Genomic DNA, 15,744 nt, shown 5'->3' on the forward strand with positions numbered 1-15,744 from the left:
TGGCATAAAGAGTATGACGAAAACTCATGACAACATTTAACACTGAAAGGGTTCATGTAATCAATTGTACTGGGAATTCCCTATGTAAACAGGGCCCTGTGACACTGTACTAGTAGCTTTGGCTACTCGGTGACAGTATTCTCCATGTACCACTGTATCCTCTGACAGCCTCTTCAGCAATACTACAAGAGATGTTCTAGTGCATAATGGTATATAAACAACCAATTCGTAACATTCAAGAGAGGAACAACTCTTGTAGTTTATGATGAAATGCAAAGATCACTTAAATCCAATCTACAGAGTTTGGAAACAATTTAGCCAATATCTGGCAATAGAATTTAATTTATAGAATTATAGTAACTTACAAAGAATATTTTTGGCGCTGGGTCATTGCCTGAGGGATATAGAGGTGACTTTGGATTGAATTGTTGTCTGTGCTTGTGCAGCCATTACACTTATTCCATCAATTAATCTTTTGTTACAATCTTTGTTTCTTAAATTTGTTACTCATCTGAAGTGATATTTGACAAGCTTCAAAAATTGGTGAATCTTTTGTAACTGTTCAAAGTTTTCTGAACCTCCCAATAAAACTGAGTTTCAAAAACAAAGAATATTGTGTCATTTCTAAATGTCCATAATATGTCAGACACACAATCAACCAGACACATTGTCACATATTGCTGACTTAATTCCCCCATCCTGAGAGAAATTTAGTCTGCTGACAGTGATCATCTGCAATCTTTGAGTCTGGTTACACATTTTAAATTTAGAAGAGGCTCCCTCCATGCAGGATTTCTCTGGCTCCTTCAGGACCAAGGAATGATTGCTGAAGTACAGTTATAGCTGTTATGGAGGCAAATGCAGCAGCCAGAGCTCTGAAGAAGGATCACTGGGACTCAAAACATTAACTCTGCTTCTATCTCCACAGATGCTGCCAAACCTAAGTTTTTCCAGCATCTTCTGTTTATGTTCCTTCTTTTTTATAAAGTCTTTCACAGGATGTGGGCTTCGCTGGCTGGGCCAGCATTTGTTGCCCACCCCTAATTGCCCTTGAGAAGGTGGTGGTGAGCTGCCACCTTCAATCGCTTCAGTCCATGTGGTGTAGGTACACCCACAGTGAGGTTAAGTTCCAGGATTCTAACCCAGCAACAGTGAATAAATGGCGATATATTTCCAAGTCAGGATGGTGTGTGGCTTGGAGGGGAACTTGCAGGTGGTGGTGTTCCCATGCATCTGGTTCCCTTGTCCTTCGAGATGGTTGGGGGTTGGAAGGTGCTGTTGAAGAGCGTTGGTGAGTCACTGCAGCATATCCAGTAGATGGTACACACTGCTGCCACTGTGCGTCAGTAGTGGAGGGAGTGAATGTTTAAGTTGGTGCATGGGGTGCCAATCAAGTGAGCTGCTCTATCTGAGGAACAGCACCTCTGACTGTACACCCTGGTAGTGACTGGATAATGGATAATGGGGTTATTAACTAATCATAGTGATCAATTTCTCATCAATGAGTCCACATCAGACCCAGGCATGAAGTTAGGAAAACCCCCAGTGAAGGCGAGTTTTGAGAACCAGAGATCCAAACTTGACCCTCCCTCCCTCACACCCACCCCCCCAACACCTCAAGCTCACTATGCCCACCACACCCCCCCCACCACACCCCAAGCTCACTATGCCCACCACACCCCCCCACACCCCAAGCTCACTATGCCCACGCCCGCCATGCTCACTATGCCCACCCCCCCACACCCCAAGCTCACTATGCCCACCACACCCCCCCACCACCCCCCAAGCTCACTATGCCCACCCCCCCAGCTCACTATGCCCCCCCCCCCACACCCCAAGCTCACTATGCCCCCCACCACCCCCACACCCCAAGCTCACTATGCCCCCCACCCCCCCAGCTCACTATGCCCCCCACACCCCAAGCTCACTATGCCCCCCACCACCCCCACCCCCCAAGCTCACTATGCCCCCCACCACCCCCACCCCCCAAGCTCACTATGCCCCCCACCACCCCCACCTCCCAAGCTCACTATGCCCCCCACCCCCCAAGCTCACTATGCCCCCCACCCCCCAAGCTCACTATGTCCCCCACCCCCCAAGCTCACTATGCCCCCCACCCCCCAAGCTCACTATGTCCCCCACCCCCCAAGCTCACTATGCCCCCCACCCCCCAAGCTCACTATGCCCCCCACCCCCCAAGCTCACTATGTCCCCCACCCCCCAAGCTCACTATGCCCCCCACCCCCCAAGCTCACTATGTCCCCCACCCCCCAAGCTCACTATGCCCCCCACCCCCCAAGCTCACTATGCCCCCCACCCCCCAAGCTCACTATGTCCCCCACACCCCCCCCACCCCCCAAGCTCACTATGCCCCCCACAACCCCCCCAAGCTCACTATGCCCCCCACACCCCCCCACCCCCCAAGCTCACTATGCCCACCACACGCCCCCACCCCCCAAGCTCACTATGCCCACCACACCCCCCCACCCCCCAAGCTCACTATGCCCCCCCCACCAAGCTCACTATGCCCCCCACCCCCCAAGCTCACTATGCCCCCCACCCCCCACCCCCCAAGCTCACTATGCCCCCCACCCCCCACCCCCCAAGCTCACTATGCCCACCACTCCCCAAGCTCACTATGCCCCCCACATGCCATGTCTCAAATTACTCCTCAGAATGATTGGTGTGACTGCTCAAATCGCATCTACACAAAAACCTTATAACTAACCGATAGAGGAGGTTCCCATCCCATCATTCTGGGTTGCAGTTCAAGCCTCCAGAGTTGGAAACTCAGTGTCTAACTCACTGCCAGACTCTGTTCTCTCTCTCTTCAATTTTCTCACTAAGTTGGAAGCTGAGAATTCAAACCCAGAGCATTTCCCTAGGTCTCTGGAATACTAGTACAGTGACAATTCCATTACACCACCACCTCCCCCCGCTCCTGTATTGTCCCTCCAATGCTGCAGCACTCCCTCAGTACAGCACTGGGAGTATCAGCCTGAATAACGTGTTCAATCTGAGTGGGACTTGAACCCACGATCTTGACTCAGAAGTGATTGCGCTATCTACCGAGCCATGGCTGACACTCTCCAGTTGTGTGTATGGGGTTTGGTCAACAGATTAATCCATCAGAGTCAGCCTGATAGACTCTGGCTGATTAATAATTTGGGACGTTTGCCCAACTAAGTGAATGAGAGGGTTAAAATGAGGAGAAATAATGTGAAAGATATATCAGAGATCACCATTGGACAAAAGGTAGAACAACAGAAAGTTTTAGATGCGATGAATAAATTTCCCAATCAACATTAAGCAGCCCATAAGACACTGGCTACATCATAAGGAGGCCGGAACACACAGGGAGGGGAAGTGATGCTTCAGTCTTAGAGACTTGGTCAGACCTTATCTGGAGTAAATGCGTTCAGTTCTGGACAACGCACTTCAGAAAGGAAGTAGTGACCTCAGAGAGATGCAGTGTGGGTTCACCTGAATGATACCGGAGCTAAAAATTTGATCTAAATGAAATGTTGAAAATGATAAATGGATCCAATAGGGTGGATAGAAGCTTCTTCCTCTGCTGGGGAATAAAGGAATCATCTTAAAAATTAGACTACGGCCATCTCGCAGTGAATTCTGGGAATACTTTTTCCACAGAAAATGTACTGGAAATCTCTCCCCCCAGAACAGGGGGTGCTGGGGATCAATTGAAATTTTCAAGATTGAGATTGGTGGATTTTTATTGGACAAGGATATCGAGGGATACATGGCAAAGTTTTTTCTATTCGTTCATGGGATGTGGGTGTCATTGGCTTGGCCAGCATTTATTGCCCAGAGGGCATTTAAGAGTCAACCACATTGCTGTGGGTCTGGAGTCACATGTAGGCCAGACCAGGTAAGGACAGCAGGTTTCCTTCTCTAAAGGGCAACAGTAAACCCGATGGGTGCTACGACAATTGGCAATGGTTTCAATGGCTTCAGATTGTTACTGAATCCAAATTCCACCACCTGCTGTGTTCGGGATTTGAACCCGGGTCCCCAGAGCATTACCCTGGGTCTCTGGGTTACTAGCCCAGCGACGATACCACTGCGCCACTGCTGACCGAGTAAACGACGTTGAAGTTAAGTTGGCCAAATGTGAGGGATAAAAGTTTGGAGTTAAAACGAGGATGGAAAATGTTGGCCAAAGGCAACGTGTTGAGGAACAGGCCGGGGCTGAAAACTGACAGGTCACTCCAGGGAGCCGTGCATTTCCCACATTCAATACTTTGAATTTTGTCATTGGAGTCACAATTATTCTGAAGGGTTCCCACCCACTGATCAGCAACGTTACTCGAGTTTTAATTCTTCTTTCCCACAGAAGGTTAAGAACCGATAACACTAGCTCGTTGTAAATAAACAGGAACTATCCACAAAGAACCCTTTATTGACGATTTTTTAAGATAAACAGTACATTAAACTGTACCTCATGTCGAATTACTCCTGTGCCAAATTCCAAAGACTTTGTTGGGAAAGGGAGACAACAAAAATCGGCATCAGAAGCGTTATTTCAGTTTCCATCATAAAATCTTCACGTACAAAACCATTTTTCTAAAACAGTCCATTTATTTTTACATTTCATTCCACCATGGCCAAGTCCTTCAAGGTGTTGCTTCGGGCCTTTTTCGCCTTGTAGCCTGGTCGAAGGACTTCGATCTTTCTTTTCTTGGCTTCCGCTTTATTTTTGTGCTTCTTCAGTTTCTTCCTTGCGGCAATGTCTGGGTTCGCAACCGTCTGTTTGAATGAAAACGTAAGGAGGATTAGGGAGGTTGGGCAGTGTCCAACAGATTTTTTTCTCTCTCTCTCAGGGGGTGGTTAGTCTGTGGAATTCTCTTCCCCAGAGGCTGGGTCATCGAATACTTTTAAGGCCGAGCTGGATAGATTCTTGGTCAGGAACAGAGTCAACAGTTAAAGAGTAGGTGGGACGGGGAAGTGGGGTTAAGGCCACAATCAGATCAGCCAGGATATTATCAAATGGCGGAGCAGGCTCGAGGGGTAGAACGGCCAGCTCCTAATTCTTGTAATTCCGCACAACCCCGTCCCCCTAATGCACGGTAAATGAGATGGAAAGGAATTCAAAGAGAATCTACTTAAACCGAGGCTGAAAGGAATAGAAGGATATGTGAATGGAGTGAGGTGACGAGGGGAGAGAGGAGACTCGAGTGGAATAGAAACACCAGCACGGAGCAGCTGGGTCGAATGGCTGGAAATATGTAAGAGGCCAGAATCGGAGGATCTCAGAGGGTTGTGGGGCTCAAGGAGGTTACAAAGATAGGGAGGGGGGTGAGCCACGGTGAGATTTGACTAAGTGTAACCAATAGCCTGAGGAAATCTTTCCCCCCCGTCCGGAATATGAGGAAGCAACTATTTCATCCCCTGACTGAATCCCTACCTGCAAGGCTTTTTGCCTTTTCCTCAAAGCTCTTTTCTGGCTGGCTTGTTTCTGCACAGCTGCAAAACCCATCGAGAACGTTTCCAGCCCAACCAGTCTCTTCAGCAGCTCGATGATCTCTTGGGAAAGATTCCTGAGTGTCGGGTCTGAAAGGGAAAAGTACAAAAAGGACAATCAGGCTAGATTGTTCCAAAGATCAGACTGTAAACACCGAATGTCACACGGAGCAGCGAGGGGCCTCACCGAATATTAAGGCTATGAACATTAAGAATGTGACACTTAAAATGCAATGCATTCAAAACTACTAATACAGAAACACATCAATAAAAGCAATGCAGGGCGTCCCCAATTGCACAAAGCAAATAACCTCCAGAAGTCATCATATAGCTCTGGGTTGTCTCAGGGGACCAGACAATAAACGACTGAAATTCTTTAACATTTAGAAATTAGAATGTGGAACTCACTACCACAACAGTAATTGGGGCAAGTAGTAAATACATTTAAGGTAAAGCTAGACAGGTACATGAGGGAGAAAGGAGTAGAAGGATAGGCTGAGGGAAGATGCAGACAGGTGGGAGGAGGCTCATGTGCCAAACCAGTCAGGCCGAATGGCCTGTTGTTGTGCTGGAAATTCTATAAAATAGATTGGTTGAGTTGCAGCAGTTCATGCACAAGTACTGCAGGATTCACTTTCTTAGAGTTTCTTAAAGTTGATGAGCACAAAAAAAGTTACAAAAATGGAATTTGCTTCTTGTGCTAATGGTGACATTTTGCTGTTTCGGTGTCAGAATTTCACCCCCCGCCCCCCTCATCCTGAAACGTGGTTTAGAATCGCAAGTGTTGAACTCCACAGCCAAGTATGTGAAATATAGAGAGACTAATATACATATTGTCACCGGCGCACTTGACTTATTTATTTCTATTAACTTACAGCACGTGGGTGTCGCTATTGCTCTCAAGAAGGTGGCATTGGGCGTTCCTCTTGAACTACTGCTGCCCGCGTGGTGAGGGTACACCTACATCCCTCACTATGCTTCGCTTCAACAGCCATTATATGTTCTGAGCTCTTCATTAAGCCAGGGAGAAGCAGGGACTTAAAGCAACTTTCCTTCTACTTGCCCGAGGCAAGAACCCTAACATTCCGATTGTGAACATTTAACCCAGGAGACATTAGGGTTCAAGTCTGGGATGTTTCAAAGTTTAAATACTTGAAAAGGGAAACATTTGCAGGGCTCTGGGGAAAGAGCAGGGGAGAGTGGGACTAATTGAGCAGCTCTTTCAAGGAGCTGTTACAGGCACAATGGGCTGAATGGCCTCCTTCAGTGCTGCATGACTGTACAAGGAACAGTTGCATGCTGCCTTTATCAATGGAGGCCTTTGGGGAATGTTTAATGAGACATTTGTTACAGATTCAATACCCTGATAAGCAGAAATCAGGGAGTAGCACATCTAATGAATACGTTACCTTGTTCTGCATAAGTACTGTTTAATTCTCTGTACAGAGGCGCAATAATAGTTGAGAGATAAGGTTTCACTCCATCCACTCCAAGGTTTACTGCAATCGCTCCAAGGAACTTAAAGACACAGGTCCTCTGGAGAGAAAAAAAATCATGGAAAGGAACATAAATAGTCTCTTAAAAAGTGGCGTTTAAAGGGAACGCATCTTGCAAGCTCAAGGACCTCACATGCCTGACAGTCCACATACATTCCCCACAGCTGCCATTCCCATTGGGAATCACAGATTCACCCCCCCTTGTGCCCACGCTTTGGGCATATAGAAATAAAAATCTGTCAATCTGACTAGTCAGAAGTCGACTTCTCTCAGGTAGGATGACATTGGGGAAGGTCAATCAGGCCCTGAGGGATAAAAAGTGAGTTGACTGAGATTTATTTTAGGATTTTGAAAGGAATTGATAGAGTGCGTTAATGTTAATTATACCGCTAAGATAAACAGGTGGCGGGCGTTGCTTAATTAAGAACTTAGAGCACTTAAAGAGAGAGCCTGGTACCACAGGGGCTAAGAGAGCATCATTCGCCCTCAAAACGAAACTTTAATTTGAATTCCTAAGTTTCCATCAAGATTTTTGTCTTTTGTTACAGTGTCCCTTTAAGGGGCTATCACTTTAACTGATGTGCTAATTTGCCAATTTGTTTAATTGATATACTCAAGAGGTATAAAGGGAGATTGCCAGGCACTGGGTTGTTGGTAGGTAGGCAGCAGACATAAATAATGCTGCATTTTGTAAATAAACCTATTACCAAGTAGTAATGCCTAGTTTCACACTTCAACTTGATCGGGTAGACAGACACAACCTTTTTCCACTGGTGGGGGAGTCTAGGCCATTCAGGACAGGAGTTAGGAAACACTTATACACATGAAAGCTGGTAGAAGTATGGAACGTTCTCCCACAAAAAGCAGTAAGTGCTCGATCAATTAATAATTTTAAATATTAGATGGACAGATTTTTTCTAGACAGAGTATTAAGGGATAGGGAGAAAAGACAGGCAAATGAATATAGATCAGCCATGATCTTGTTGAATGACAGAAACAGGATAAAGAGCTGAACTTTCTCCTCCTGCTCCTACTCACCCCTCCCCCCACACCCCATTATTACTTGTGTTGCTAAGTCCACACAATTTTTTAACCCTGCTTTTGATCAACCCTTCCAATTCTTCTACCACTGTTCAGTCCGTGCTCTGTCTGATGTGAAGCAACCTGAGGTATCTTTTTACTTGAGGTGCTACAGAAATGTAAGCTGGAGATCATCAAATGAACAGTACCTTCAGAGGAATTTTTGGGGTGTGGGCTGCTTCTCTCTTGACAAGAATACAGAGTTTCCTGATCAACCACATCAGGGTTGCTTTCTTCTCTCCGGCACCATCGGAAGCTTCTGGTCCTGCCATCTCTTCCCCAGTCTCTTTGGCTCCAATTTCTTCATCAATTTCCACCGTCTCCTCTTCCTTCTTCACATCTCCTTGGTCAACAGGGCCCAGGAGGTAGATGACTTTGGCCACGAACAGCAAATTCTTTGTCACCTGTTTTGCGATGGGAATGTTGAATTTCACAAGGTTGTATTCGACTCTTTACTGGGATTTACGAGCAAGCTGATGAAACCACTGCACACGCTGATAACATTTTAACCTACTTCGAGCTTCTAGATAATACACAGTTAGAACACGTTGTACTGCACGTGTGTTGCAATATTGAATCTTTCAAATAGGATATTAAATCCAGGCCCTGACTGCCCTCACGGGTGGAAGTGAAAGATCCCATGTTACTATTCAAAGAACAGCAGGGGAGTTCTCCCCAGTGCCCTGGTCCACCCACAACCAGCATCATTAAACCAGGCTAGTTGGTCATTATCACATTGTTATTTGTGGGAGCTTGCTGTGCACAAAATGGCTGCTGCAGAGACTCTGCTTCAATAAAGTATTTCATGGCTGTACAGTACTAACTATGGGGTGTCCTGAGAACGAGATACTGATTAAATGCACAGTCTTTTTCCTTCCTTAAACACTACAGCCTCATTGAGTTCTCAAATGCTTGACGAGTATTTCTAAGTAACAGGGGATATTAAAATGTGAGCAGTAAAGCTCACATGTGTTAAGCATTTAAAGATGACTTTGAGGAAAATGCAAACTGGATAATTAGTTGCCTGCCTACGGTGACCCCTTTCACAATGACTGTTTCCTGTTCTAGTCACACCCAGCCCCTGCCCTTCGAATCCCAGGCAATAGAACAGCAATGATGTGCCTTTTCATACCTGTTCACCCAATGTTGGATCCAGGAACTTTGACTCCAACTGATGGCAAAAGGCTAAAGCCAACTCTTTAATCTGAAACGCAAAACATTAACATTCTTAACAGCATGGAAGAACTTCTAAGCTCGAGGGTGAGCTTCACAGAAATCAAAATGCACAAGAGTAATCTAACCAGTCAACAATCATGGAATGTTGCAGCAAAGGACGAGGCCATTCAGCCCATCATACCTGCGCTGGCTCTTTGGTACAGCTATCAGGTCATTGCTGTTTGTGGGAGCTTACTGTGCACAGATCGGCTGCAGACTTTCCTATATTAGTGATTTATTGGTACTTTATTGGCTAAAAAGCGCTTTGGGATGTCATGAGGATGCAGTACTATACTTTATATAAATGCAATGTGTTAGACTGCAACCGGCCAAAGTCTGGGGGGACAGTTCATTAAACCTATTGCAGAATGGGCAGTTATCAATCACTCCACTGTGCTGACACCCACTCACTTTCTGTACAAGTCTGAGAATCAAGCTTCAGGGATATTCACCTCCAGTGTGCAAATAGAGACATTGCTTAAAGGTAATGGAACCTCAAAGGCCCATTTATATGAACTGTTACCAAGGGCAACGTTCCTAAACCAAAACAATCACAGCTTCTGAATGGCTGCCTGCTCCCTTGACAATCAAACTCATTGTTCAGCAAGTTACTTAGCAACAGCAGTGAGAGAAGTCCAATAAAATTGGTTGACCCCCCACCCCTCTGACATTGATTGTAATCAGTATGGCCCAAGTAACTAAACTTCAGTTCACTCTCACAATAACATGTACCTAACAACTGCAGCTGTTCATTTCAAGTGTTGGTTTAACGAACAGCACTCTCGCCCAAGCCAGAAGGTGGTGGGTCACTCCAGAGGCCTCAGTCTATAAAACAGGCTCATACCCCCAGTGCAGAAGAGGGACCGCCACACTGTCGAAGGGCCAGTGTAGAACAGGGAGCGCTGTACTGTCGAAGGGTCAGTGTAGAACAGGGAGCGCTGTACTGTCGAAGGGCCAGTGTAGAACAGGGAGCGCTGTACTGTCGAAGGGCCAGTGTAGAACAGGGAGCGCTGTACTGTCGGAGGGCCAGTGTAGAACAGGGAGCGCTGTACTGTCGGAGGGCCAGTGTAGAACAGGGAGCGCTGTACTGTCGGAGGGCCAGTGTAGAACAGGGAGCGCTGTACTGTCGAAGGGCCAGTGTAGAACAGGGAGCGCTGTACTGTCGAAGGGCCAGCGTAGAACAGGGAGCGCTGTACTGTCGAAGGGTCAGTGTAGAACAGAACAGGGAGCAACGCTCTGTCAGAGGGTCAGTACTGAGGGGGCAACACTCTGTCAGAGGGTCAGTACTGAGGGGGCAACACTCTGTCAGAGGGTCAGTACTGAGGGGGCAACACTCTGTCAGAGGGTCAGTACTGAGGGGGCAACACTCTGTCAGAGGGTCAGTACTGAGGGGGCCACACTCTGTCAGAGGGTCAGTACTGAGGGGGCAACACTCTGTCAGAGGGTCAGTACTGAGGGGGCAACACTCTGTCAGAGGGTCAGTACTGAGGGGGCAACGCTCTGTCAGAGGGTCAGTACTGAGGGGGCAACGCTCTGTCAGAGGGTCAGTACTGAGGGGGCAACACTCTGTCAGAGGGTCAGTACTGAGGGGGCAACACTCTGTCAGAGGGTCAGTACTGAGGGGGCAACACTCTGTCAGAGGGTCAGTACTGAGGGGGCAACACTCTGTCAGAGGGTCAGTACTGAGGGGGCAACACTCTGTCAGAGGGTCAGTACTGAGGGGGCAACACTCTGTCAGAGGGTCAGTACTGAGGGGGCAACACTCTGTCAGAGGGTCAGTACTGAGGGGGCAACACTCTGTCAGAGGGTCAGTACTGAGGGGGCAACACTCTGTCAGAGGGTCAGTACTGAGGGGGCAACACTCTGTCAGAGGGTCAGTACTGAGGGGGCAACACTCTGTCAGAGGGTCAGTACTGAGGGGGCACCGCACTATTGGAGGGTCGGTGCAGAACAGGGAGCGCTGCACTGTCGGAGGGTCAGTACTGAGGGGCACTGCACTGTCGGAGGGTCAGTACTGAGGGGGCGCTGCACTGTCAGAGAGGCTTATCTTCCTCATGTGTTGATCCAGCTTCCTCTTAAATGCATTTGTGCTATTCACCACATTCATTCCTTGTAGTAATGAGCTCTATATTAGAACCATTGTCTGGATAAAAGAAATTCTCCTGAATTCCTTATTAGGTTTACTTGTGGCTATCTAATATTTGTATTTATTTATTTATGACTATCTAATATTTATGGCTCCTAGTTCTGGCTTCACCCATTAGGGGGAAACAACTTCTGCACGTCGATGCAGTCAAACTTTTTCATAATATTCAAAATCTCTATCAGGCAACTGCTGAGCCTTCTCTTTTCTAGAGAAAAGCCCCCATTACAGATACCAGCTGATGAGTGGGTAGCGTTCGACTGCAACCTCCTGCATGCCTAAGGAAGTCGGGGTCCCACGAGTTAATCCCTTCGAGGAGGACGCTACCTTTATGTCCAGCTCTTGCAGCAAAAAGCGCGCTGCTGGTGTCCTCGCTGCGGTCAGCGACTGACCACTGTTCCACTTGGCCACCAGTTCTTCGGGCTGATGAGAGGCGAACAGCATGCCGAACAGCTGGGCTGAGGTGAGCCAAACCCAGGAGTGAGGGTACCACAGGTGAGCTTGGATGTGACCTGTGGGTGAATGAGCAGATTCAGTTTCAGTTGAAACAACTTCGCTACTTCAGTGTACGAACCCTTCCAAGGACTTCAAGACGCACAAAAGAAATCCTGTACATGGAGGCTAAAGTCCGAGAGAGCCAATAACTTCTGGGAGAGCTGGTCCGATCTCTGATACCCACACAACCAAACAAGGACTCCTGCTGAAGGTGTGAAACCAGACAATTATCCTACCTGGGATCAGAAGGCTGACCTGTGAGGGGAGATCAAGTAGATAGGTCTATACTCTCTGGAGTTCAGAAATGTGAGAGATGATCTCTTTGAGACGTAGAATTTGGATGGGGGGGAGATGATGAGACGCTGTTTCCCCTGGCTGGGGAATCTAAAACACAGGGGCACGGTCTCAAGATAAGGAGTTGACCATTTAGGACTGAGATGGAGGAGAATCTTCACTCAGTGGGCTGTGAATCTTTGGATATCTCTACCCCAGAGGGCTATGGATGCTCAATCATTGATTATATTGAAGATTGAGATCTATAGATTCTTGGGCACTAAGGTAATCGGATGCCAGGGCAAGGCATTGATGTGGAGGTTGAGGATCAGCAGGCTTGAGGGGCAGAGAGGCCTCCTCCTTTATTTCTTTCGTGTGAAAGGATCAGAAATAACCTCTTATCTCCACCACCACCTGGAAGTTCCCCTCCAAGTCACTCACCATCCTGGCTTGGAAGTATATGGCTGTTTCCTCACTGTCGCTGGGTCAAAATCCTGGATCTCCCTCCCTAACAGCACTGTGGGTGTACCTACACCACACGGACTGCAGTGGCTCAAGAAGGCAGCTCACCACCACCTTCTCAAGGGTAACTAGGGATGGGCAATAAATACTGGCCTGGCCAGTGATGCCCACAGCCAGTGAACGAATACAATAAAAAAAAATTGCTTTATTGAAACACTCAGGTGTCGAGGTAAGGGGAATGGAATATAAAAGTAGGAAGATTTTGCTACAATTGTGTAAGGTGCTGGTGAGACCATAGCTACAGTACTGTATACAGTTTTGGTCCCCTTACTTGAGAGAAGATATAATTGCATTAGGAGCAGTTCAGAGAAGGTTCACGTGACTGATTCCTGGGAGGAGGAAAGGTCGGACAGGCTGGGCCTGTATCCATTGGAGTTTAGAAGAATGAGAGGTGATCTTACTGAAACATATAAGATCCTGAGGGGACCTGATAGGGTGGATGCCATGAGGATGTTTCCCCTTGTGGGAAAGACTAGATGTAGGGAACAGTTTTAAAATAAGTGGTCTCTCATTTAAGATGGTGATGAGAAGAATTTTTTTTCTGGGGTTTGTCAGTCTGTGGAATTCTCTCCCCAGAGGCCGAGTTCAATAGATTCTTGATTAACAAGGGAGTCTAAGGGGGATAGACAGGAAAGTAGAGTTGAGGCCACAATCAGATGAGCCATGATCTTGTCAAATGGTGCAGCAAGCTCAAGGGGCTGAATGGCCTAACTCCTGCTCCTAATTCATATGTTCGTATGAGGCACTCTGTCTGGCAGACACATCTCTAGGTTGAATTCCAGTCATGGTCCTAAAGGGGCAGAGGGCTGGTGAGTCTCAAAGCCCCCTCCGCGCAGTTGAACATCAACACCACTCCCACGCCCACAGACCTGCACCAATCTTCGCGCCTCCTCCCCGCGTCTACCTCCGAGTGACGCCTGGTGCACAGCCGGTAGTGCCGTGATTGAACCTACCCCAGATAGCGGTGAGAACGGTGTCTGGTTTGAGCAGCTGGATGAAGGTGCAATCCTTTGCTAGTTTCACAACCAGAGTCAAGAGGCTGAACAGCAAACGATCTGCAGCCTTCTCCTCCACTTCCTCACTGATCTGAACAAAGAAGAGAAACAGGCAAGAAGGTCAAAGTACTCATCCTTAGGTCGGAAATGGATTCCCGAGCCGTGTTGTGTCTTGTGTGACCAAGGTCAATGGTGCGAACTTTCTAATCTTAGAACTATACAGCACAGGAGCAGGCCATTCAGCCCATTGTGCCTCTGCCAGCTCTTTGAAAGAGCTATCCAAGTAGTTCCAATCCCCTGCTCTTTCCCCAAAGCTCTGCAAATATTCTACTTCAAATACTTATCTAATTTCCTTTTGGAAGTCACTGTTGAATCTGCTTCCCCCACCCTTTCGGGCAGATCATCATAACTTGTTATGGCAAAAAAAATACTCATCTGCCCTCGAGCCAATTCTTTTGCCAATTATCTTAAACCCATGTCCTCTGGTTATTGACCCTCCTGCCAGATGGTCAGAGTTTGGCTGTATATGCTCTAATCCACACTCCTTATTTCAAACATCTCTACCAAATTTCATATCTCCGCACTCCGCTCTAAGGAGCTATTTCATGATTTCCTTGCTTGGTGGTTTAAGATGTAGTCAGCTCTGGCTTGAACGAGGCAGCCAATCGACTTCAACGAGGCAGCCAACCATTTCTAGCACAGAGCCCCAAGTGACAAGAGGACCTAAGGGTAATTTAGGTACCTATTAACTTTAATAGATGCACACTGCTACTTGTAGCCAAATTACTAACATGGCTTCCTATTGATCAGTCCCAGCAGCGCTAATTAAGGAAACATAGCCCTACAATCTCACGTTTAATCCAAAAATAACTTTATGGAGTGAACTGAGCTCCGCCCTGCTTTTTAAATAAATCCCAAGGAGTTAAAAAGCGCACAAGCAGGACTCACATTTTGGAATCTTTCGGGATTAATCTCCGTTTCAAGGATTGGAAGGACAGTTGCAATACGTTTCTCAAAGACAATTCCTTCAGCTTCAACGAAAAGCCCACAGGCGTGGGCAGCCAATCGGCGGTGAGAGATCTGCAACGGGTACACAGCGGAGAGTGAATCCTGATGAAAGGTCACAGACCTGAAACGTTAACCCTGTTTCTCTTTCCACACACGCTGCCAGACCTGCTGAGTATTTCCAGCATTTTCTGTTTTTACTTCAGGTTCCCAGCATCTGCTGTATTTTCCTCTCATAAGATTAAGCATTGCTGCTTTATCATATATAAAAATCTGTGTATTCAAACCCATGGCCTCACTCCCCTCGCTATCTCTCCTATAGCACGGCAACGCTCAGATCCCTGCACTTCTTGCCCCGGTACATCTTCCCATTCCTTTCAGTCCCACCATTGGTGGCCATGCATTCAGCTACCTGGGCCCCAAGCTCTGGAATTCCCTCTCTAAAACTCTCTACTTCTTCGTCCTCCTTTAAGACTGCCCTTAAAACCTACCTCTCTCAACATGCTTTTGGTCATTTGTTCTATCACCTTCATTGGCTCAGCATCCATTTTTATCTCAAGCTTCTGTGAAGCACGAATTATAGGAAGTACAGTTGAAAAACTCCCTTTCCAATTTGAGCTATTTAATCCCATTTCCTTCCATTTCTAATCCTTGCCCAGTTATTATTACATTGCTGTGTGTAAATAGGCAGTCACGTTTCTCACGTTACAGCAGTGATCATATTTTGAGGTACTACATCGGCTGTAAGACGCTTTGCGGTACCTTGGACAGAGTGACAGTAGCCATAGAACTGAAAGCTCCCCCTTTTCAAATCCCCTTTTAAAATGTCTCTGACCCCACTGGCCTGAAGGAGCAAGCTCATAAAGAAACTAAAGCTTTTCATTAAGGTTACAAGAAGAGCAGGAGTAGGCCATTCGGTCCATCGAGCCTGCTCCACCATTCTACAAGATCGTGGCTGAACTGTTTGCAGTTTCAACTTTGCTTTCCTGTCTGTTTCCCCCCCATAACCCTCGGTAAACTCCCCTGTAGATCAAAAGTC

The 15,744-nt window shown here is 47.1% G+C and overlaps 1 protein-coding gene across 3 annotated transcripts in view; it reads right to left on the reverse strand.

Moving 5' to 3' along the window:
• Positions 1-4,404: 4,404 nt before the first annotated feature.
• Positions 4,405-15,744, reverse strand: part of utp20 (UTP20 small subunit processome component) — a 127,427-nt gene continuing 116,087 nt past the window's right edge. For all 3 annotated transcript variants that reach the window (XM_041216110.1, XM_041216109.1, XM_041216111.1), the window contains 8 exons: positions 14,649-14,780; positions 13,659-13,791; positions 11,743-11,927; positions 9,190-9,261; positions 8,207-8,461; positions 6,891-7,017; positions 5,426-5,571; positions 4,405-4,767 (listed from right to left, as the gene is read on the reverse strand). In XM_041216110.1, the coding sequence (XP_041072044.1) occupies positions 4,612-4,767; positions 5,426-5,571; positions 6,891-7,017; positions 8,207-8,461; positions 9,190-9,261; positions 11,743-11,927; positions 13,659-13,791; positions 14,649-14,780 (1,206 nt within the window). In that variant the 3' untranslated portion in view covers positions 4,405-4,611. The remainder of the gene's footprint in view (positions 4,768-5,425; positions 5,572-6,890; positions 7,018-8,206; positions 8,462-9,189; positions 9,262-11,742; positions 11,928-13,658; positions 13,792-14,648; positions 14,781-15,744) is intronic.

Source organism: Carcharodon carcharias, chromosome 21 (genome assembly GCF_017639515.1).
Source record: "Carcharodon carcharias isolate sCarCar2 chromosome 21, sCarCar2.pri, whole genome shotgun sequence".
Classification (NCBI taxonomy): domain Eukaryota; kingdom Metazoa; phylum Chordata; class Chondrichthyes; order Lamniformes; family Lamnidae; genus Carcharodon; species Carcharodon carcharias.